This window comes from Lonchura striata, chromosome Z (genome assembly GCF_046129695.1).
Source record: "Lonchura striata isolate bLonStr1 chromosome Z, bLonStr1.mat, whole genome shotgun sequence".
NCBI lineage: Eukaryota > Metazoa > Chordata > Aves > Passeriformes > Estrildidae > Lonchura > Lonchura striata.
The window spans coordinates 30,472,456-30,495,947 of NC_134642.1; the positions used below are offsets into that span (position 1 = coordinate 30,472,456).

Consider the following 23,492-nt stretch of genomic DNA (forward strand, 5'->3'; position numbering starts at 1 on the left):
GTCAGAATGAGCCCCACAGTTTATACAAAGTAGTGTAGGATAGAGTAGTGCACCTGTGTTTGCACAGGGAAAATACAAATTATTTTTACTCTTTTTACAACTTACTCAGCTTGTTTTTCCAAGATGCCCCACAAGAGTTTTTATTTCTAGTCCAATATACTGGGTAAGTGTATTAGTGTATTTGTGTACTAGCTGAGCTAATCATGTAAACTATTTTTCCCTAATTTTCCTTCCTTACTTACATGTGTGAGAATGTATTTTATATCTGCATTCCTTCCTAGACTCTGTCTGATTGTCCTAAAAGACACCACTGGCCCAAAGAGGAATGTCTAAGAACCACTGCACTGGAGCCAAGAATTTCTAAAGGAATTCAGATAGAAATAGTCTGTGATATCTGACACTTCAAAAGAAGAAAAAAAATTATAATTTAGCAAAAAAAAAGCTAGTATGTAATTTATCAGACACTACAAAATAAAAAATCTAGCTCTTAGTAATAGTTAAAAATAGGAATCAAAGCACAAGTATTACCAGAAGATTTCCTGGAATCCATTCAGTTCCTGATTCTGCATCCTTCACCACAGTGAAACAAGAAGACCACAGTCCTGCTCTGCTTTACCTTCAACCTCCTCTGTGATCACTTGTGAACTACTACCACACAGCTCTTAAAAATCCTTGTTGTAAGGGACAGGCAGGCAAATTTTCTGTTTCACTGGATTCCATAGTTTCCAAAGTATTAAGACTCATTTGTATATAACAGAGGTCTGAGCACTAAAATGGCCATGACTGAATTATCTTGCACTTGTCTAGGTAGGAAATACAGCTTCATAAAAAGCAGGGAAGTTTTTCCTGGGAAATTATTTGTTTCGTAGATAATAGACCTGTATGTATGGCCAGTCTTGCTGGGTCAAATTAAAAACATATGTAGTCAGTATCCTCTTTAATAGTGTTTATTAAATATTTAAGGAAAATTGCAATAAGGGGACATATACAATAGTCCTTTTTAATATGCCTCCAATCTCCAACCACACACAGCTCTCCAGTTTCCTGAGCTAGAAGTAGTTTCTGTGTCTATAAATACTCTCAGTGAGTATCTCTTAACACGAGCTTGCCCAGACTTCTCTTGATTCACATAAATTTTTACCAAGAACTGCCATTGCTTATCTACATGTATGGGACTGACAAAATTTATGAAGAATTCCAGGATTTATTCTTTTTATCTATTTAAAATCCCAAACTCATTCTTCTCATGCAGAACAGCTATTAAGATGACTGGTTTAAAACAGGATATTTTTTTATCATGCCTTAGCCTTCCAATTAGAGCAAGAAAAAAAATAGCTCTAAATATATGTAAGCTTAATCTCCAGAGATGAAGTCCAATTAAGACTGTTCTGTACAAATGCCTTCTATCATTGCTTCATTCATGTACAAATGCAATCTTCTATCATTGCTTATTCCACTTAGCTTTAAGATTCCTGTTTCTGCACAATCATAATGGCATTCATAACCTTCAGCATAGACACATTTGTCCTGGACTATCTGACTCTTCTGTACGGTCTTTTCATCCTTCAGGCTGCTAATTACAATCTTGCTTCAGATTTGACATTCATTTTCACAGGACTCCTCATATATGCTTCCATCACATCTTTCTTTTTGTTTTTTCTCTTCTCCTCTAATTTGCACAATACTGGCTATCCCAGCATTTCCATTTCCCAGCCAAAGCCACTATTACCCCCCTTGCCATTACATGATCTTTTTAATGTCTTTCTTCCTTGATAGGTTCCATACTACCTGCATCATGGCAAAAGACATGTTCACACTCCAGCTCTTTACTAAGCTTCTCTGTCTACCAGACACATCATGTACAAACACCAGACTGATTTCCTATTGATCACTTTTGCTTCTATTGTGATTCTGCTACATGCCACCAGCTCTACCTTATGGTATGCAGCTAGCTACTGACACTATTTTGAACCCCTCAATAAATAAAACTGCCAGAAGCAGAGTGCTATGAAAAGAAAGCATTATTAGTATCTGACAGATGAACATTCTGAAAGGGAGTTGGTCTAAACAAGAGCAGGAAAAATGTTATTGTCTCATGAAGCTGAGAAGACTAATACCTGAATCCTTTAGGTACTCTCTATGTAAGACTACCACCATATTCAAAATACCATACAAGCATACAATTGGGGAAGTAGCAATTGTGAACATTCAGAAAGGTCCAAGTGCCACTTGTGAGCCCAAATCCACAGAAGAATTCAAAGTCAAACCATGATTGTCTCTGTCTGTTGTACAGATGATCAGTACATATCCTGTTCATTTGTTACAGGTTTCTTCAGCACATTGACATGATGCAAATAATGGGCCTTCTTATACATTTTATTCTTATCTAAACTATTTCTTAATGGAGGATTGTGCATTTTGGGCAAAATAAAGTGTGTTTGTGTTAAAAAAAAAAATAAATTAAAAACCAACCAAACCAAACAAAACTAAACCAACCCAATCTAAACCTCACCAAACCAATCCAAAACAAATGAAACCGAAACAAACCACAAGCTTTATAAAAAATTAAAGTACTAGTCTTGACTTTTTTTCTGGAGAAATAAACTTACATTATTTATCTCCTTCTATTTCCTTTAGTTCCTCTATGTAGTAAAGTAGGGTTTTTTCTTTACCTGTTGTCAGTTTGAAGTTCTTTGTCCATATGAAGTATCTTAAGTGCAGTAAATAATGAAATAGTCCCACTTCCTCTGGAAATATTTCACCAGGCACAAGCAAAAACCATATTAACTGTTTTTCCTTGGATGCTTAGTAGCAATTTCTTTGTTTTCTCATATACCTAGTTCATGCCTTTATTCAGTGGTTATTAACTAAACAATTTATACTTTAAAAAGTATTTTCTTATTCTTGTTCCTGAAGTGTCGAATTTGATATCATTAAATTAAATTCCAATTATATTACCTGACATTTCAATGAGCACTAGTAGGGGGCTTTTTAATGTATTATATAATGATCTTTTCTATATTGGTAACACCTTCCAGCTAACCATAATATACAATCATTATTAGCATATACCTACTATGTGTTAAGTTTACTAACTGAGTCCTAAAACCTTTACACAATGCATTTGAAGTCTGATGTCCTCTCCTGTCAAAACAGCTTATCATAAGTTCCTCACCCACTCACCTTTCCAGAACTGAAATCAGTGCTCTCCAGGAAATTACTTTGATTCTTTTTGTTCATACAGTTGAAGATTCTTACCTTTACAATCAGTCATCTGAGATGCTGTCACACTTCAGCTCACACCTTTTTAATTCACTGTTAGCATACGTGATGCTATATCATGTGTGACCATATCCACTAAAATCTAGAAACCCTAATCACAGAATTCTCCAAAGAAATTACACCTGAAGTAAATCGCATCAAGAGCTGTTAAGAAGTATTGTAAGATGACTAGAATTTGAGTAACTTTTGGAGAAGAGGTCAGAAATAAACAGTCCCGAAAGATTTACGGACAGTGCAGAAAGTACATGTCCTAATTTTAGGTGAATTATGAGATATTACATGTCCAAGTATTTTTTATTTCACTCAGCCCATTCTGAAATGCTTCATTAAGATGAACAAACATAGGCCTTAGCAATCAGCAAAACCAACAACCAACAAACCAAATCATCTATTAAGGAAAACCAGAAACCCCTATGAGAGTTCACGTCATATTAGTTTTTGCAGAGTGGGCTTTATTTCCAAATAAAATAAACAAAAGTCAATAGTATCTAATCTATAAGGGTCACCAATGACCACTTAGTATCATTCTTGCTGTCACAAGAGAAAAACTGATTTCCTGTGGCAGACCTAAATTCCTTTTTCTTTCTGTGAATACATGAAAATAATAACCTGATGGCCAGAAAAATAAGAACAAATGTTATATATATAGCTACCATCATATATAGATAGATACCATATTAATTTTAGAGTAAAGAAGTCAAGAAATTACACCATTGAAAATGTCCATCTGAGTTACTGCCTGAATTCCTTGAGGTAAAATTTCTCTGTATTTCTCAAACTCCAATTAAAAAACAAAAGCCATAAAAATTGGGGAAAGAATTTGTTTATGAAGAATGAGTAATAAAACAATCTGAGTTAAACCAGAAACACCAAGATGATTACAAAAGAACAATATTTTTATTCAAGAAAGATGGATAGGAGATTAGCCTTCAACTACACTGAAAAGAAAGAAAAGTGGAAAAAGCAGTTTCCCTAATAGACAAAAAAAAAAAAAATCAACAAATATACTAGCTGTTTTTCTTATCTGACCAACAGATATCAATGTAAATGCAGAGCTAAATTCTCCAGGATGCTGTTTTGTTTGATACTGTGACTTCCCATGTAAAATCTGCATGCATTGTCCATTATATAGGCTACTATATAATTTACTACAAACATCCTCATGTGACTTGAGACTCTGATGGCTCTGTGCTCTTACAAAATGCACCTAAGCTTACTACCTAAAACAAAATGCAAATTGACTAGCATTAAATAAAAAATAAAATAATTAAATAAAACTTATTTCCTGTTGTGCAACCCCCATATCCTCCCTCAGTCACTTTCAACCCAGCATAATTTCAGAATGACTTCAAGATGTACTAACATAGTGCAGGGAAACAGCTTGTATTGAGCAGCAGGAGAGGGCAAAAGTGAGCTTTAAATATTATCTCTACACTCTCATTTTCATGGTATTTACATTATGGCTCCCGTCCAAGGCTCTGGTCCTGTGATTTCAAAGCAACAACTGCACAGCAAGAGTGCAACATTTTGCTCTAATCTACAACATGAGTCTTATTAAAATTCAGCAAAGAGCATGTATGGGCTTCTTCTATTTTGTTTTTCTTTGTAGATTCACTGCAACTATACAGATGTTATCCATTTGCTGCTAAAGTGGTTCACGGGACCTTGCAGCACAGTTGATTTCACTTTTAGGAATGCTGTCAACATCAATTCAATTTTAGAAATAGGCTTAGTTTTGCTTATTAAAATAATAACTTAGTAAGTACAAGTTACATTGACAGTTTAAAAGTACTGTCAGATTCTCTGAATTTAGTTGAGCTTGTACAAATAAAATAGCCTGTTTATTTTTCAAATTTAGTCCAATGTAACTGTTCTTTATCCAGATCCTACAGCAAAAACATTCCTTTTATTATTTCTTTCCCACCCTGAAAGTTTTTCCTCTCTTGAAAAAAACAAAACAAAAATCTTTCACATACAGGAGTATTCATATACACATATATGAAATGCTCTTCTATCTTCTCTTTCCTTTTTTCATCACCACCTTTTATGAGGCCTATGTAAAATTTATATGGTATTTGCATGTGTGCAAGTTCTGGTTCATGACAGTTCTTCCACTGGTATATGCTTTCTGACAGTCACAAGCTGGTCACTTGCAGATCATTATGTGGCAGGCAAAGGCAGCTATAAAAATGTTATACCAGAAGGCAGTCTGGTCGCAGCTGCAATTACTTGAAGTGTGGCATTTTGATGATTTGTTGGCTGAGAACATAGCGGGATGCATTTCCCTGGAGCCCAGTGAAGAAAACTGCCTAAAATACGATATATAAAAGTGTTCTGGAAAGGATTTTTCACTCTCTAGGTTCCTCTTAAAGAATTACCACATAAGCTTCAAGTTAAACAGTGAGATAATTATGCTAAATTACACCTTTGCTTTCCAATTAATATATGCCTTTGAATACAGATATCTTTGTCAAAGAATATTTATAATCCAGCAATATGAAGTAATTGGGTTCTGTAAAGCACAGGACTTCATAAAAGAGTGAAATCCTTGACCCAAGACTCTACAGAAGGCTTTCAAAAACTGTTGTAATACTGACAAAAACAGTGGAACTTAATGCTAGTTGCAGTTTCAGAACATTGCAGAACTTACTCACATTTCCTCTCCAAACTATCTGAGGCCAGGAATTTACAATTACTTTGGTATGCATTTTAGAGCAAACATGCAGCAGGACAAAGGACTGCCTGGATAGGGTGCTGAATTCGAGGTCACCTTTTTTTGAGTTGGGTTTAAAGACAGTGTTTAAAACCCTCAAGAAATGCACTTTTTAATAGCAATTAAATGTAATATCTCATAAATATTTGAACAGCCAGTGCTGCATTTTAAATAAGTTGCATATGAATTTTTAAAGGTACAATCATTGGCCAACATGGCCTGTTCCACAGAGCATACAACATATGCTCTTTGCACTGAAGTCTGAATGGAACACGTCTTTTACATCACCAAGGTCTTTGGTACTGAAGATTGAACCCTGATTCCATACAAGAAATGCAGTTAGTTTTACAAAATGTGTATTGTTTATAATGGAAGCATCTATTTTTTTGCACATGGAATACTTCCCAAGACAGAATTTCCTAGGAAAAAAAAGATTAATTAGTACAGTTGTGGGTTTTCCAGTAAATTACTATAGTATCACATCTTCTAGCACTTTTGTAATGCAATTTTGTAGTATTTTCTAGTGTGCAAAGAAATAATACCAGCTATCACATGTAGTATCTCATTTTTCACATAATTTATGGTGCCCTGATTCATAAAGTCTTCATCCCATTTTCTCTCAGATTATTGGTGCTTTCTCTAACATTCTGCCTCACAGTATGAGCAATTGCAGTCAAACTTCCAATAACAGTCCATATATTATCTTTCCAGCCCCTGCTTATATTTCCCTCTGCTCTGCTGCTTTTAACATTTAAGCTATAGTAGTTATTTATATTTTTATATATTATTAGATTATTTAAGTTACCAGTATGTACTAAAGTTTAGAGAAAAGACAAACTGTCCTTTTAGGTAAGCAGTATCTCCTCTTCCTACTGTTCATTCCCACTTGAATGGCTGAAAGTGAACTATTCCAACAATTTCTTTCTAGGCTACCTACCTAAGATGGAAAATTGTAGTTGAATTGGATCCATGGGTGCAACTTTAATATAAACAGAAAATCAAGTGCAGGAAACAGAATACAGAATAAATAAATAATCCCTAAATTCAGGGAAATATACAACTTCTGAAATTATCTAAGACTCCTTTAAAGCTATACAAAGCTGATAGATCTGAATACAATAGCTGTCACTGTACAATATTAGGCTTTCCTTTGACTGTACAAATTTTCAATATCTTGTTGACAACTCCAGATGCTATGAAAAATAAGGGTAAAAAAACAATTAACCAAAAATCATCCTTAATAAATTTTACAAGTATTTCTGAGAAAGTCTACCAAATATGACTTGGACATAAGTGGAAGTACACTTAATGAATATGTAAGAAGCACCATATGAAATAATACTGCAATATGAAAATAGGATCCTACCCCAAAACTTTCAGGCTCTTCAATGATTTATTTTATAGAAATAAGCAAAATGGGAGAAATTAAATAATTCAGGCACACCACATCCAACAACTGGATATCATTTACCTGTTGAGGGGCATCTTAAAATTTAACAATAGCTTTCCAGAATTTCCCCTTGTTTCAGCTAACACAACAAGTCCTGAACGATGATAGCATTCTATCTGTCAAAACTACATTACTCATTAACCATCTTTTCTCAGGAATAGTTCCTTTATGACCTTCCAACAGACCAACGTTTGTGAACATCTTGCACTGCTTATCACAGTGGACAGGTCAGCCCTACTCGTGTCTGCCTGGAGGTGCTGCTCTTTCAGGCTATGTCTGTTAGCAGCAAATTAACTTGTAACAAGAAGCACTTAAAGGCTATCAAATTTATCTTTGCTGTGAAACTGTCATCATGCTTTGTCACACTGCTTTGACCCAGGCTTGCAAGCACTAGCAGTTCCTGGGCAGAGTCCAGGACTTAATGAAGGACAGACATCGTTCCCAATACAAGATCGGGATGTGTCTATTCTCTTTCAGAAACTGAAAGAGTTTAAACATATGGACAAAAGCTATTCCATACCAGCTGAATACCAGTGCCTAAGGTCAGTCTTAGAACTTTTCATTTACTAATATAGCTGAATCCAGAGAAATCTCAAATTCCAGCACTGGAACAGTGTCCCCATGGAAGTGGTCATGCTACCATTTGGACAATGCTCTCAAGTACATGATGTAACTCTTGGGGTATCCTGTGCAGGGCCAGGAGTTGGGCTTGATGATCCTGATGGGTCCTTTCCAACTCAGCACATTTCATGATTCTACATTACTTTCTTCAAATCACTTTGTCTGATATATTACAGTACACACATTTGATTCTTATGCTGAGATGAGGAAGTTTAATTTTCAATAATAGATTTACTATCCTCATCTAAAAAGATTGTGCATTCGAAGTAGCCCCTACACATTGTCACCAGCAGCTAAGAAAGGAATAATGACATATCGTTTGGACTGGCTATCACAGGAATTAAAAACACTCAGATGAGACAGATATGACTGAAAATCCTGTGATGAAATACTTGCTACATTTTCTATCCTCTTTCTTCACATGCTACTCCTACCACCACTTTTATTCCTTCAGCTTTCACTATCTTTCTACTGAACCAGTGTATTTAGGGATTCTTGAGCTGATTCTTATAGCCCCAGTCAGTGTTTCAGGGTATTTCTGCAATATTGCACTGCCTACACACTTTTAAGTTACTGCAGAATACCCTCCAAAGACCTCAATATCAAGATAATACTCATGCATTTTGGTACTCTACAAATCCTTCTACCACACACTCACACTTTTTTATTTTTTTTAAATCTGAATTCTATTTAGTGCTAAAGGGCTGTTAGGAAGCTTGTAGAGAAAACTCAGATGCCTAATGTTTATATATTTTTTTTTAACAGTTGCAATAGTTTTAGTTATTGAATGATGACATTGAATTTTCTCAATCAGTTTATAAAACCTAGTCCTGACTTAGTCCCTAAGCCCTATGATGATTTATAGAAGCTGTTGATGTGAAGGAAGTAACATTTTAGGTATCAAATGAAACTGTCACAGTCAGTTCTGAGAAGGATCTGCCAACACAGCAGCACTTATCCTGTCTTCTCTAGGAGGATATCTTTCTATGTGATTATTGCACTCAGTCCTTGAAGTATATAGCTAGTCCCAGGGAAAAGCCATCTGAGCAGCAAAAGGCAGTGCAGTGTTCTTATTTGATACTTGCACCAAAGTGCTACAACCAGATATCGTTTTATGAATGCAATTATAACTTCTTTTGCAATAAACTAATCACAGAGGGAAAACTTGGTACTTTAGTCCTCAGAAAAAATTTGTGCTTAAATCAATTACAAATCACTGAGGCTTCTGATAGAGTAAATTTTTTAAATGAGCCAAAGGCAAAGTATGGATGAACTGCCAGTTAAATGTGTTGACCTGTCTTTGCAAATTTTATGCTTTCTTCTAAGAGCCAGTCTCTGGACTTTATTTTTCCTTATTTTTTCCTCTCTATTCTGTGGTTTATTTTTACATTATCTAACAAACTCTACTGCCCAAATAAGCCTATAATTTGTCCATAAACTACTGTAGGCTGTTATTTGTCTTACACCATTGACAGTTCACAAAAGTAATACAAGGCTTTACAACACTACAGCTACAGATAGATTTAAAAGGTTCTTATTTTTATTTTCTGATTTACACACACTTGAGCTTTTTAATAATTTTAGTTATAATATATTTTTGTCTGAATTAAAATTGAAAAATCATTTTTAAAAATTCAGTGTAAGTTTGAAAGTGAGTCTTATAGCCTACTAGTTTCAGCTCTTTCCTTTAACATTACTAATTCAAACCAAATGGAGAAAAATATATTACTTTTTATTATTTGACACTGTAAAACATCTTAAAACCCTTTAATAGACTTTTATCCTGTGTCTGTATGTGCTGCATACAGACAACTTTTTTTGTATAGTTTCTATGAACAAATCAGTATCTTTGTAGGTAAAGCACAATTTTTTTTATTCCTGTCCTCTAAAAGATTAGAGACATGTTAATATTCTGCCTTGCTAATGTCCATAGCAGATTGTCACACTTATAATGTGCTGTGAAACAATATTTCAGGGCCAGATGTTGATCCTACGACAAGGTAATGTGCTACCACTAATCAATATAGCACTTGAACTCTGAACTTCTTTCAATTCCAGTAGTAAATACTGTGGAAAGAAATGTTCAGTTGCTCAGAAGGAAAAGAAGCAAATGTTACAGTGCTCCCAGCAGGCTCTTTCTGACCATTTGAAAATGATATTACAGCAAGGACTACATGGAGCCCATCCTGACTTAAAAAATGAAAGAAGACAGTTCAAGAATAGGACATTATTGTCTCCAAGCAAGAAAAAACCTTGAACAAAGAAAAGACTTGCAGGGCATCCCAGTATGTAAACAACATCTACCTCATCCTGATAAACCTTCCTAGTTCATCCGTGATAATACAGTGTGGATTTTATTACTAAATAATGGCTCTGCTTCCTTGAGTGCCCAGGCTGACTTTAAACAAACTTCTAACCTTCACTGGTAAGAATAAGAGAATCTTATTCTGATGGAATCTGCAAGCTCCAACAGGCTTCAAGTTGAACACAAAGTATCATGTTGAAAGCACTAGTAACAGGAACAATAACCTAGAAGAATATGTACAAAATTGTAAAAAGAAAAATTGGATTGGATTGATTGTTTGTCTACATAGGGAATTTCAAAGACTTAACAGCATTACTATTTATATATTTCTGCATTTTATTGTCAAGAAAGAACAGCAGAGGAGCATCATTCCATGTATTTCTTCACTTAAGTGCATGGCAAAGTAATTCAGTTCTGATTTTGTCATTCAGAACACATTTTAAAGTTGCATCTGCAGCCATCTGAATTTACAAAACTGTGATATTTTCAATAATATTTTATTTCATATATGCTAAACATCAGCTATCACATGATGCCACCAAATAGTTTGTCACTGATTTTGAGGGAAGTGTTATAACTTCATGCAAGTATTATAACCTCGTGCTTCTACTCAGATTTAACACCAAAACACACTCACTATGATTCATTTGATTTTATAGTCTAGCTAATAAAAATTGTCTTCCATAAAGGAATAAATAAATAAATTAAATAGAAATGGATATTGCAAGAGAACTATTTATTTTAGAATGTTATTTGCATAACCAATAAAAATAACAAAGTATAATATAATATAGACACAAGCTATATACATATATAGCATGTGTATTAAGAACAATTCTGCTCTGAATATAACTTAGGAGACAGGATAATAGTGCTCTATTTCAGATTTTGTGCACTAGAATAGCTTTCTGAGATCCCTTACTAATTTTATTGAAGTTCTGAGATGCAACAATCAAAGGATTTACCAGCAAGCTTAACTGCAACAATGTTCCTACACAGAACACTCCATCTAAAAACCACAGACAGCTGTAAGTGAGCTGCTGCAATTTAAGTTCATTTAGCAATGAAAAGGCCTTTTAAGAACTGGCATTAGAAATTTAGTGGACAACAAACTATCTCCCCCATCAAAAATAGAAAAAACCAACCACCAACACAAATAAAGATGCAGTGATGGCTCGGATTAAAAGTGTGGTCTGAAGTCCTGTCTCTAACCCTACATCTTGGCACATAATTCTTCAAACAGGAAGGTCTCTTCTATGCTTTGACCCTCTGTTTCCTCTTCCCTAAGGAACACAGAGCTCTTGGTTTGTTTCAATCATTTTAGTTTTTTCAGGCAAGAACAGTCAGAGCCTCTTTGGACTCTGATGTTAATGCCATGCAAAGAAAACAATATATATTTTGCTACAAGTGGTAAGAATACAGCTGCTATATCCTATCTATGCCAGGGATAGACCATAACACATCTAGATCACTGGACAGCTTTAAGCCAAGCACATATTTGTGATGTGGAGAGGCAAAAAGATATACTGGTGTCAAACTAATCATAAGCCTTGTAAACTAACATTGCTGCTTTTGCTAGGAAAGACATGAGCAATAAACCCTACTGTAATGGTTACTTGCAATTAAAAGAACTGTGTAAAAACCGTAATATGAACACAATTTTATTGCTCCATTATAAAAAAATAATAAGGTTCTGTCAATGCAATCTCCAACATGAAATTAGCATGTTATTATATATAATATATATTATATATATATATATAATATATATTTATATATAAATACATACATATATCTATATCTATATATGTGTATATATATATATATATATATATATATATATATATATATATATATATATATATATATATATATATATATATATGTATCACATTATATTAATTTGATATATAGTTACCTAGCATGTACCATTTTTATACTAATGACAATAGTGATGACCTAAGCATAAAAATGTTAAGAGGCAAAAAGTCTATGTTCTAGTTCCTAGAGGGGACAGAACAATAAATTATTTGAGGTAGCAAGAGCTGAAGCCTAATGAGATAGAGTATAAAGAACCGTGGGAAGTTCTCCATTGTGCTGTATTAAGAAAATATTCAATTTATCTGCTGTTTAAATCATATTAGATTAACTGGTCAGATTTGAACCAAGATTTTCTGAGACTTAATGGCTGCCCACTGTTAAATTAATTTTAAATTATTTGTATTCCTAAAAAAATAAAAAAAAAGGAAAATCTCTCACAAAGTCCTCAGTCAAGCACACCAGGAAAAACTGCTGCTTTAGCTCCACATTACTAAAGGTCTTGCTATTTCTCCCTCTCCTTTTAGTATCATCCAAGAAGAGGGGTATCAGTGAATTTGTCCTAAATCAAACCATGTCCTGGGTGCACCAGGCACAGCTGGGCAAGGGAAGGGATTCTCCTACTTTGCTCTGCATTCCTCTGGCCTAGAGAAATTATGGTTTTCAGGGGAATGATGCCTTAGGATTTTAGCCTTTAAATTTTTCCAATTCTGTACTGCTTTAATGTATAACTCTAAAACTTTATATAGAATGTTAGCTACCATCTTCAGATTTTGGTCAGAGAAAACAATTATCCTAGGCCTCAAGCTCAAGGACGCCTTACTGTCTCAGGCCCTGAAAGTACTAACAAAAGCGAGTTGGGGACAGGGAGCAAAGTGGAGGTATATGACTTCATTACCGGAAGCTGTAATTGCAGGATTAACACGTGATATGTAAATGGACCAAACATATCTGTCTGAAAAACTCCTGACCATCATCTATCTTGGTGTAACTTCTCAGAGGCTTCTGACTGCCCAAGGTATACCTATTGAAGGCCTTTAATAAATACTTGCTTTTTACTCTCTTAATCTTATTTAGGTTCTGTTCCAGGTAGCCACTCCAAGGCATCATGATGGGCACTGGGCAGCTTCACCTCAAGACCACCTCATGGTGGTTTTGGCGACCATAATACAAAAAGGACACAATGGTATTAGAAAGCATCCAAAGAAGGGACACAAGGGAGGCCTTGAGGGGAAGCCATATGAGGAGCAGCTGAGATCACCTGGTCTGTTCAGTCTGGAGCAGACTGACAGGAGACCCCATTACAGTTACAGCCTCTTTGTGAGGGGAAGAGGAGGGGCATGCACTGATCTCTTCTCTCTGTGACCTGTGACAGGGCCCCAGAGAATGGCATGAAGCTGTATCACGGGAGCTCTACGTTGAGTATTAGGAAAAGGTTTTTCACCTTTTCCAGAGTGTGCTTGGATGTTGGAACAGGCTCCCTGGGGAGGTGGTATGGCACCAAATCTGCCAGAATTCAAGAAGTTTTTGACAGGACTATCAGGCACATGGGGTGATTGTTGTGTTGGGTTCTGTGCAGGGCCAGGAGTGGGGTTCCTCCCAACTCAGGATATTTTAGAATTTGGAATAAATTTTGGCTATAATTTATTTTTTATGAGAACTGGTGGAAAATAAAACCTTTTCCCTTTAATTTCATTTTTCTTCACTGGGTATCTTTCTACTCTCTCTAAAGTAAAGGCAAGGAATGAAGGGATTTGTATGCCTGGGTAACACTACCTCTTTGCACAAGTTTCCTTCCCCAACAGAAGATGAGGAATGTTTCAGGTGATCAGGATGACAGCGCAAAAAATTACACTTTCTGTTATGCATAGACTATTATAGCTCACACATGCATTCATAACTTTTTAAAAGGAAGACACCAGATTTAAAATTGGTCTTTTGAGGTATTTTGATATAACATGTATCACTTTCAATAGTCTACATATTGCACAGACATTTATAGCTCACTACACAGATATTAATATGTGTCAACCTTCAATACTTTAAAAATACTGTTTTCACTCTAATATTCAAGACAGAAAAACTATGCAAGAAATAATTAACTGCTATTCATTCCTATGCTTTCTCTCTCTAAATATATAAGGGTTGTAACACTCAATAAAAACCTGCAGTTGTGTAAATGCTATTAAAACTACTACAGTTTATTTAATTCATAGAATTATTTTTTTAGCTTACCCAAATCTGTAGCTTAATTCTTTTTTCATTTTTGAAAACCGTTTTTACTTTGAAATCAATCCCAACCGTGCTTACAAATGCAGATGTAAAGGAATCATCAGCGTATCGGAACAAAAAGGAGGTTTTTCCAACACTGCTGTTGCCAATAATGAGCAGTTTGAACATGTAATCAAAATTCTGGTCAGATGTATCTTTCTGGCCATATCTGGAATCTTGAACGGATGCCATCTGTAATTCAAAATAAAAAAGAAATATCTTATTGTCTCTTTTAACATAAAAAATGGAAACATTTAGATTTTATTGAAGCTTTTCATACCAGGTATCAATGAATCTAAAGAAGAATATCTTCTTGAAAAATCAGTCATGTGTGTGCTTCAATGTGAACTTCAAGAAATGCACAGAGATCTTATTATTTTTAGTGATTCTTGTATCTAGCAGTAGTTCTGCTAGCAATAGAGGATATAAAAATGACTGGTGACTGGTACCAAAACAAAAAATAATAATTCTAAAAGTTCAGGAGAATTCTTAAGTATATCACTAAAAATACTTTTTTTCAGAAAATATGTAAAAAATATATAAAAAATATAAAATATATATCATTTGTATAAGAGAGAAATAAGAGATCAGTGCTTCATTTTGACACAGTAGGTATATTTCCAAACAGAAGGTTAACAACTTTTACATCTAATAAAATTCTTGAGCCGTTTTACTGTAAATACCTTGCTATCTTTTGCCATCCCTATAAACTTACTCAAAGCATTTTTCCTTTACCAGCTTTTAGTTATCATGCCATTAAATAGTGAGTGTATACACCTCTGAAATAAAGTCTCAATATTTTTCCAGTACTAGTATATTCTGTAGTTTTTTGAATTTGCAATATTAATGCAATATCTTCATAAGTGGCAGTTAGATTAATAGAATATTAAGGTTTGGAAGGGATATTAAAAATCATCTAGTCCCAGTCCTGACAGGGACACTTCCCACCAGACTAGATTGCTCAAGGCCTTATCTAAGTTGGCTTTGAACCAGGTTGGGGCATCCACCACCTCTCTGGGCAACCTGTGCTAGTGTATAACTACCTTCATAGTAAATAATTTTTTCCTAATATCTAGTCTAAATCTCCATCTTTCAGTGTGTACCCATTCCTCCTTGCCCTGTCTCTCCAGTTCCTGCCAGAGAATCCCTCTCCAGCTTCCCTGTGGGCCCCTTCAGATACTGGAAGGTGTCTGTGAGGTCTCCTCACAATCCTCTCTTCGCCAGGCTGAAGAGCCCCAACTTGCTCAGCCTAGCCTCACAGCAGGGAGCTCCAGCCTCTTACCAACCTCCTGGCCCTCCTCCAGACTTGTTTTAACAACTCCTTGTCATCGTGCTGGGACCCCAGGGCTGGATGGAGTGCTCCAGTGGGGTCTCAGCAGAACAGAGCAGAGGGATGGAATCCCTTACTCAGTGCACTGGCCAAAGCTGCTTTGGATGCAGCCCAGGATTCCCATGGCTTTCTGGGCTGGGAACTCTCACTGCAGGCTCATGGTGAGTGTTGCATCAGCCATCACCCCCAAGTCCTTCCCCACAGGGCTGCTCTCAATTGCTCCTCTTCCCAGCCTGTGGGTGTGCATGGAATTACCATGAACCAGGAGTAAGACCTTGTATTTGGCCTTGTTGAGGTTTGCAGAGGCCCGTCTCCCAGCTGTGTCAAGATCCTGCTGGATAACATCATTTTGAAATCTGAGTCCTTAAAATACAATTTTTAATCCAAAACATCTAAATAAGCACAGATTACTGAATACTGTTAAAGAGCAACCTGTTTTGCTCTAGGGACTTCAAAGATAATGGATTCTATTTATAAAAAGTACACCTTAGGTTTTCATGAAAATTGCAGTGATTAGAGTGAAAATGTGACCAAAATTCTACCTAGGTTGCTCAAAACTAAGTTGAAAAAATAAAGAACTTAGAGTGTTTCTGCTGAGTTTTCAAGAAACATTATCAAATACTTTGAGAGTCTGTGGAAGTTCTTTAATTATTATTATTCCAAGAACAACAGTTTTGCATGCTGATTTGAGACAGAATGACAGACACCATAACCTAACATAAAGGTTTACAGAAAAGCCTCATGTAAAAGCCTCATGTAAAATCTTTCTAATTTAGGCATCTCAGAATGTATTTGGGCAATCAGAAAGGACAGCTGGAACCAGGATGACAGCTGTGCACTAACTCCCACTCTCAGCAAAATTTTAATTACAGTTTAGTTTTAGTTATAGTTTAGTTATGTATAATGTTTTAGATAATTCTGCTATCTCATATCATCAAAAACATTATGCCAGCTTCTTTGGGCTACTGAAGAGGCATACAGGAGTGGGGACAAAAATTTCTGAAGAAGACATTGGAAGTAGCAAGTTTTTAATAGAAAATTCAGTGTCAGATATATATTTCATAAATTATAGAGTAGGGAGTATTTTATTTCAGAATTCAATTTCAGAATTACCTTCTTCATTAAATGTAGTATTGGTTACCCACACACTTGCAGCCTGAATGTTTGCATTTGCCTTAAAATTTATTCACTTCTTCCACAGCTATGCAACAAAGAAGATTTAGAATTAAAACCTGAATATTGTCAAGCATACACATCACTGATCCTTTAGCTTTATTATTTTTCATAGATGTCGTGAGAGAGATACTTTCATTACTGTCCTGTATTGTATAACTACTTGCAGATATTTTGCTTAGAACACAAGAAAAAGGAAATCAGATATTGATAAATGAGTCTACTCACAAATTGCTATAAAGCAGTATAACACAGGGCATGTTAATGTTGTGTAGAGTTTGCAATAACAAGTCAACGAGGTCTATCAGGCCAAAGACTGCAGTGGCTGTGGGTGCCAGATGTGTGACCACTGTGTGTTGCTACAGCAGCCTGTTCCACTGCCCTTCTGGCTCCCCTCTGTTGCGCTGCAACTGACAGCAGCTGTTATCCCTTGTAGCAAGGAGGAACATCATATTCTTTCCTGATTTTATCTCCTAGGAAGCCTTTCACATAGCTCCTTCAACCAGCTTAAGATTTTAAAAAATAAGTTTAAGCTTTCATCCATTTGTTGCCCTGAATCCTATGAACCTTCCAAATCATCCCTATGTACTTTAATGCCTAACACTTCAGAAACAGTATGGTTCAATGAGCAGAGAAACCAGGAGACCTGGATTCTAATAATAGTCCTGCTAAACCATGTACATTGTGTAGCCTTCCTGAGTAATAATGTGTTTCCTGTGGATAGTTTTAAAGACAGATTTTACCCACAGAAGTTTTGGTGGTCCTCTAAATTAGTGTGGTTATATGCATTACTCATGCAGCACTTTCCTTAACAGTACTGAAAAAAAAAAAAAAAAGCTCAAAACCTTCACTGTGCCATAAACTGATGGAGTCATTACTTGCAGTATCATAGGCAGAATTACAGGTGTGTTGAACATAGATTTGAAGCTATTTTTATTACAGAGGCAGGAGTATGTCTGCTTATTACAGGATGCAAAAGGCATAGGAAAGGCATAGGAAAAGAATAATTTTTCAAAAGGATTAGTGAGGCAATAATTGAAACTGTTTGGAGAGACTAATTTTTGCTTAGCAAACCAGTCTCCCTAGACTACTGACAGTGATCTTTTCTCCAAAACCCAAATCAGCCTGCACTAATGTAAAGAAACATCAAACTCCGTGCATTTGCTACGACTTTGTCATTACTTCCCAAACTCACTCCTTCTGCAGTAAGCAAACAAGACAAATTCTTCCAAGAACAATCCACTTTATACTCACAATCTAAGTTATACCCTAAAGGAATATCTGTATTTCTGCTGACTGTAAGGGAAATATAGATGCTTGGTCCTCTTGAACTTTTTGAATAAGCCTGTAGCACTTCTCTTTCTTAAATGCAAGATGCTGACTTCACTGTAATCCACTTCCCAAAGTACTAATATGACAGTTCACTCCTTACAGTAGTCTTCCCTACTATTGAAGGCATTTGTAAAATATGAAGAACATCATGACAATGCTATGTTCCATCTTTGGAAGTTATGCTGCAAGCAATCACTAGGAACGCTGTGTCCCCACCTGTAATTAAACATTACATACATGGATGAGAACCAAATAAACCTCGCAAATGTTATGATATTCTCCTTCCAATAAAGTAAAATGTATATCTTTATTTTGACTAACTTCTCTCAAAGGTTAAATGATATTAAACAATCACTTTCAACAAAACATGCTGTTTTCTCTTCAGTATGATTTTGCCCTTATTTGGTAAAATTGAAGACAAAATGCACAGGGTTATTTTCATCAGCACCAAAAGCAGCCTCAAGACATTTCTTTCAGGACTTAGGACAGACTTGAGAGTCGACTGAGAAGTCTAAGCTCAAGACAATGAACAGAAAACCTATAGACAGGAGATCTCACATGCTTGCTCCTTATCAAAGCCAGGAGGAGTTATGCTGCCAGTTTGAATACAGTGCAAGGACAAATAAAGGATAGCTTTGTATGCTTTCCTGCTTACAGCACATCTCTAAACTCCTTAAACATGGATTATGCAAGGGCATAGGCAAGTTCATTCATTAAGCAGAGTTTTCTGTACAAACCCAGGTGCTTTCCAAGCCTCATGTTTTGCTGTTTCCTTGATCCCAAGAGAAGAGGTGAAAATAGAGCAGGATTGAAAACAAATGTCAGAAAAACTATGTTTACCTGCCACTTTCATGATCATAACAAAACATTTGGCTTTTTCTCTATGCCTTGGCAGGCCTCATTCTTTGTCAGAATCAATTTGAACAGCTTTCTTACTTGTGCAGCGCAAGATGCTGTGACCTCCATGACCTGCAGACAACTACAGTTTGCACTTATATATGCATTCATCCCACCCTTCATGCTTAGTGTAGGATGTTTTGCCCCTGGAAAATATGGTGCAGAAAACCTGACATTGAAAGCAATGAGATTTATTCATTCACACCTTTAGCAAATAAGTAGTTTCCTTTTAAAAACTCTAGTAACAATCACGTCTTAAAGGAGTAAGTCCAGAGAAAATATCTTCTTTTTATGTACAATAAGGATTGAGACTGATTAGTGAACTTAAAGTTGCTTTAAAGTGCTACACTCTCTTTCTGTCTAGTGTTACAGCCTGCCTCTGAAAGTGGGGTAACTGAGGTCCTTTTTAATAGATCCCTTCGGTCAGATGAGAGTGGAACAGTGCTGACTGACTGGTGTTTATACATACATAGTTGCAGTGGAAAGAGAAATGGTTCTTTCCTATATACAGGGTAGAAATATATACAACTTCTATTCCTTTCTACTAAAATACTAAAATATCAACTTTAGTTGATATTTTAGTAAAAACAGTTTCTTGCATATGCAGCCTTTCGCAAGGCGATCTTTCTGCCTTTTGTAAAATGTAATTAGTCAAACATAGTCAATGGATATTGAAACCATGGAATACAAAAAAAAAATTCAATTACTCTAACTTGCCAAACTGTATGTAGGACGTACAGTGAGTGACATTCACTGCACATAGTGGTCTTTCATGTGTAGATCAACTTACATCATCAGAGTAGTTAAAATATTAACAAAATCCTTATGTATAAGAAGAACACTGTGACAAATAACCCAGCCATGAAGAAATTAATTAGTTTTGAGGTGAAATATCAGATTAATCTAGGGACTGCATTTTAATCTTAATTCTTTCAGAGGCCTCCTATGGCTTTTGTTTTCTTCTTTCCTATATCTTGGTCAAGCTGCTCACTCTTTTGTATTTTTGGTGTGATCTCAGCATAGATATCCTCATATGTAGACCACAGCCAATTCTCACAAAACATAATAATTTATTTTTTAACCAATTAGAATTAACGGGGTTCAGGAGACAATGCACCAGCTACTTATTTGGAATTTTCTGTTTGCCAGCCATCTGCAGAGCACAGCTTGTAAACTAATGTACTTGGCAGCATCAGGAAAAGCTTATCTGCTTCAAGGTATTATGGGGTCAGCATCATGTATATATTTAAATGTATCCCAGCACAATTAGAAACATGTAGTTATAAAAGCAAAGGGTTTTTTTAAGCAGAACACTGAAAAGCAAAGTTGGGGAATACCAAGAAGATAGTGAGATGTTAATTATAAAACACTTCAGAGAAGCTCTACCTGCTTCATATCAGCAAAACTAGCATGAATATAGCCACACTGCCAGGAGATGCCCCGGACAGTAGAATGTAAGTATGCAGAATGTAAAAAACAGTTTTGGCAAGGCTCTAACACCTGGATTCTTGTGGTGAGCTCACAAATTATTCCTCATTTCTTTCTTTAACCTAAATTTACTTTGTCTATGAAAAGGGTAGCTTAGGAAGCATATATCTAACTTCCATGCTAGACAGCATTTAAAAACTATCTTCTTCCAATAGCAACAAAAAGAGACACAGTCCTAAGAGGGTTACTATAACAGAGGATTTTAGGAGGCCACCAAAATAGTGCAGCTATGGAAAGAAAAAATAAAAGTTGTGTCAGCCCAGGTACTCCAGAAAAAATACATTTAGATTTACTAGGGAATATGAAGAATGAAAATGAGAGGGGTAAAGATCTCTGCCATTTACTCTATTTAGTATAGCACTCTGGGTCATGAGACTAGGTACCTTTTTGCTTGCCAGAGAAGCTGCATCAGGCTAAAAGACTAAGTGAAATACTAGTGCCATTGTCTAGGGCACTGGTGAGACAGCATTAGTGACAATTCTGATCAAGTGCGTTTATAAAAGCCAAGTTCAAACAGGAAAACACCCAGAAGGTTAACAGGAAGATTAGAGGAAAGATGAACTTATGGAAGAAATAAAAATGAAACAGAACCAAACAAAAAAACAGTAAACAAAACATTAGCTTGTTTCTCTGGTTAGTAATTTGGTCATGATGCAATAAGAGCTATTTAGGCTGATGTTTGTTGGAGCAGACGTTGGATGTTATCAATAGCATAAACTGAGTGCCTCTGAGCTGGAGGAGTATCTAACCAGCAAGGGAACAAACTTCAACAATACACTTCCAAAAAGGGGGAGGGGCAGAAAGAGGACTACAGACTCCAGATGCAGGTAGATCAGTTAACTAAAAGGTGTATATGAGTTTCTCTGTGGACTTAGTGGCTTGGCAGGCTCTTGTACTCCAGCGCTTCCACTATGAACTCACATTAATAATATCATATCTAATGGTATGATATTAGAGAGAGATTATGAGATATATGAACTCATATCTAATAATTTTGCTGAGTGATAGGAGCTGATTTGTCATGCAAACTCCAGTATCTAATAGCTTTGTTTGGCCTTTTGTAACGTAATTTTATAATAACTTCTTAAATACCTGTAAGCAGTATTTTGGCTTGCTATTGCGCTTCTCCATTGTGTTTGGATGTGTCTGCTATAAACGTACCTTGTCTAGACATAACAATTGCCAGTGATAACAGGATAGGAAAAACTAAGGAAAACTGTTTCTGTTTCTTTCCTTGGCAAAGGAGATAATTAATAAACGATCTCCCACTTCCTATTATTTTTTCCTCTCAGCCACCTTTGAAATGATCTTTCCACACAGACAAACTGCTGAGAAGGGGCCTCTGCTACCACCAGCTCTAGCCATGAGCCACCTCTCCCCGGTGCAGGTGGACAACTGCTCCATGACTACACAAGTGGAGGCACCGTGCCAGCTTCCTGTGCACCTCGGCAGGACCTCGGTGCAGCCCATCATCCAACACCGACAGCCAGTCCCTCCCAGGAGAGCTGCGACGGGCGCTCGGGGGGCAGTGTCTGAAAAACACGTTCGATGTGCCCGAGTGTGAGTGGAAACCCACCCGCTGCCCGCGACGGGCCCACCCTGCCGGGGACACGGCCCCTTGCACACGCTCGGGCCCCCGCTCGCAAGGGGCGTCCGCACCCTGTGCCCGCAGCAGCAGAGCCGGCCCGGCGGCCCGGGCGGAGCGGCTCCCGCCCCGTCCCGGCTCCCGTGCCCCGCGCCCGCCGCAGCCCTCGCTCGGCTCCGGCCCGGGGACCGACCTGCATGGGCGCTTCGTGCCTCATCGTCGGGCGCGGCCCCGCCGCCGCTCGCTCCCGCACGCCAGCAGCCTCCGCCGCCAGCCCCGGCTCTGCCGGCAAACCCGCGTCGCGATCAGCACCGGAGCTGTCCTCGCTCCGCCCCCGGCCTGCCCCGCCCCCGCTCCCATGCACTCCCGGGAGTCGTGGTCCTGCTGCCCGGGTCCCCCGCCCTCGGCTCCGGGAGACGGGACTACAGCTCCCGGGGTGCGCGGCGCCAGGCCGCGAGCGGGCGGGGCGGAGCGGGGGGCGCGGGGAGCGCGGAGTTCCGCGGTCCCGGCTCGGGGCCGCAGGGGGCGGCGGGGCCGTGGAGCGGGGGCCCTGTGGTGGGGCGGGGGCTCCCGTGCGCCGAGGCGGAAAGCGGGGACGGAGCGGGCGGAGCAGACACCGCCGAATGCGCTGCCCTCCCGGCCCGACCGCCCGCACCCGGGAGGAGCAGCTCGGGCGGCGCTCGGGGGCTGCGGAAGCCGCTCGGTGGAGCGGAGCGGGCTCGCCCGGGCCCCGGCCGTGCTACACAGCGCCCTCTGCGGCCAGGGGAGGGCACGCCCGCGGGCTCCGCGACGCGGGGCCGCTCCGCCCCGTTATCCCGCTCCGCCCCGTTATCCCGCTCCGCCCCGTTATCCCGCTCCCGCCCCGTTATCCCGCTCCCGCCCCGTTATCCCGCTCCCGCCCCGTTTATCCCGCTCCCGCCCCGTTATCCCGCTCCCTCCCCGTTATCCCGCTCCGCCCCGTTATCCCGCTCCGCCCCGTTATCCCGCTCCGCCCCGTTATCCCGCTCCCGCCCCGTTATCCCGCTCCGCCCCGTTATCTCGCTCCCGCCCCGTTATCCCGCTCCCGCCCCGTTATCCCGCTCCCGCCCCGTTATCCCGCTCCCGCCCCGTTATCCCGCTCCCGCCCCGTTATCCCGCTCCCGCCCCGTTATCCCGCTCCGCCCCGTTATCCCGCTCCCGCCCCGTTATCCCGCTCCGCCCCGTTATCCCGCTCCCGCCCCGTTATCC

General features: G+C 38.3%; 1 protein-coding gene across 1 annotated transcript in view; it reads right to left on the minus strand.

Moving 5' to 3' along the window:
- Window positions 1–22,604, minus strand: part of RAB3C (RAB3C, member RAS oncogene family) — a 121,565-nt gene extending 98,961 nt beyond the window's left edge. The window contains exons 1-2 of the mRNA XM_021534337.3: window positions 22,459–22,604; window positions 14,425–14,652 (exon numbers count right to left, since the gene is read on the minus strand). Coding sequence (XP_021390012.1) covers window positions 14,425–14,652; window positions 22,459–22,482 — 252 coding nt within the window. The 5' untranslated portion in view covers window positions 22,483–22,604. The remainder of the gene's footprint in view (window positions 1–14,424; window positions 14,653–22,458) is intronic.
- Between the last annotated feature and the right edge of the window lie 888 nt (window positions 22,605–23,492).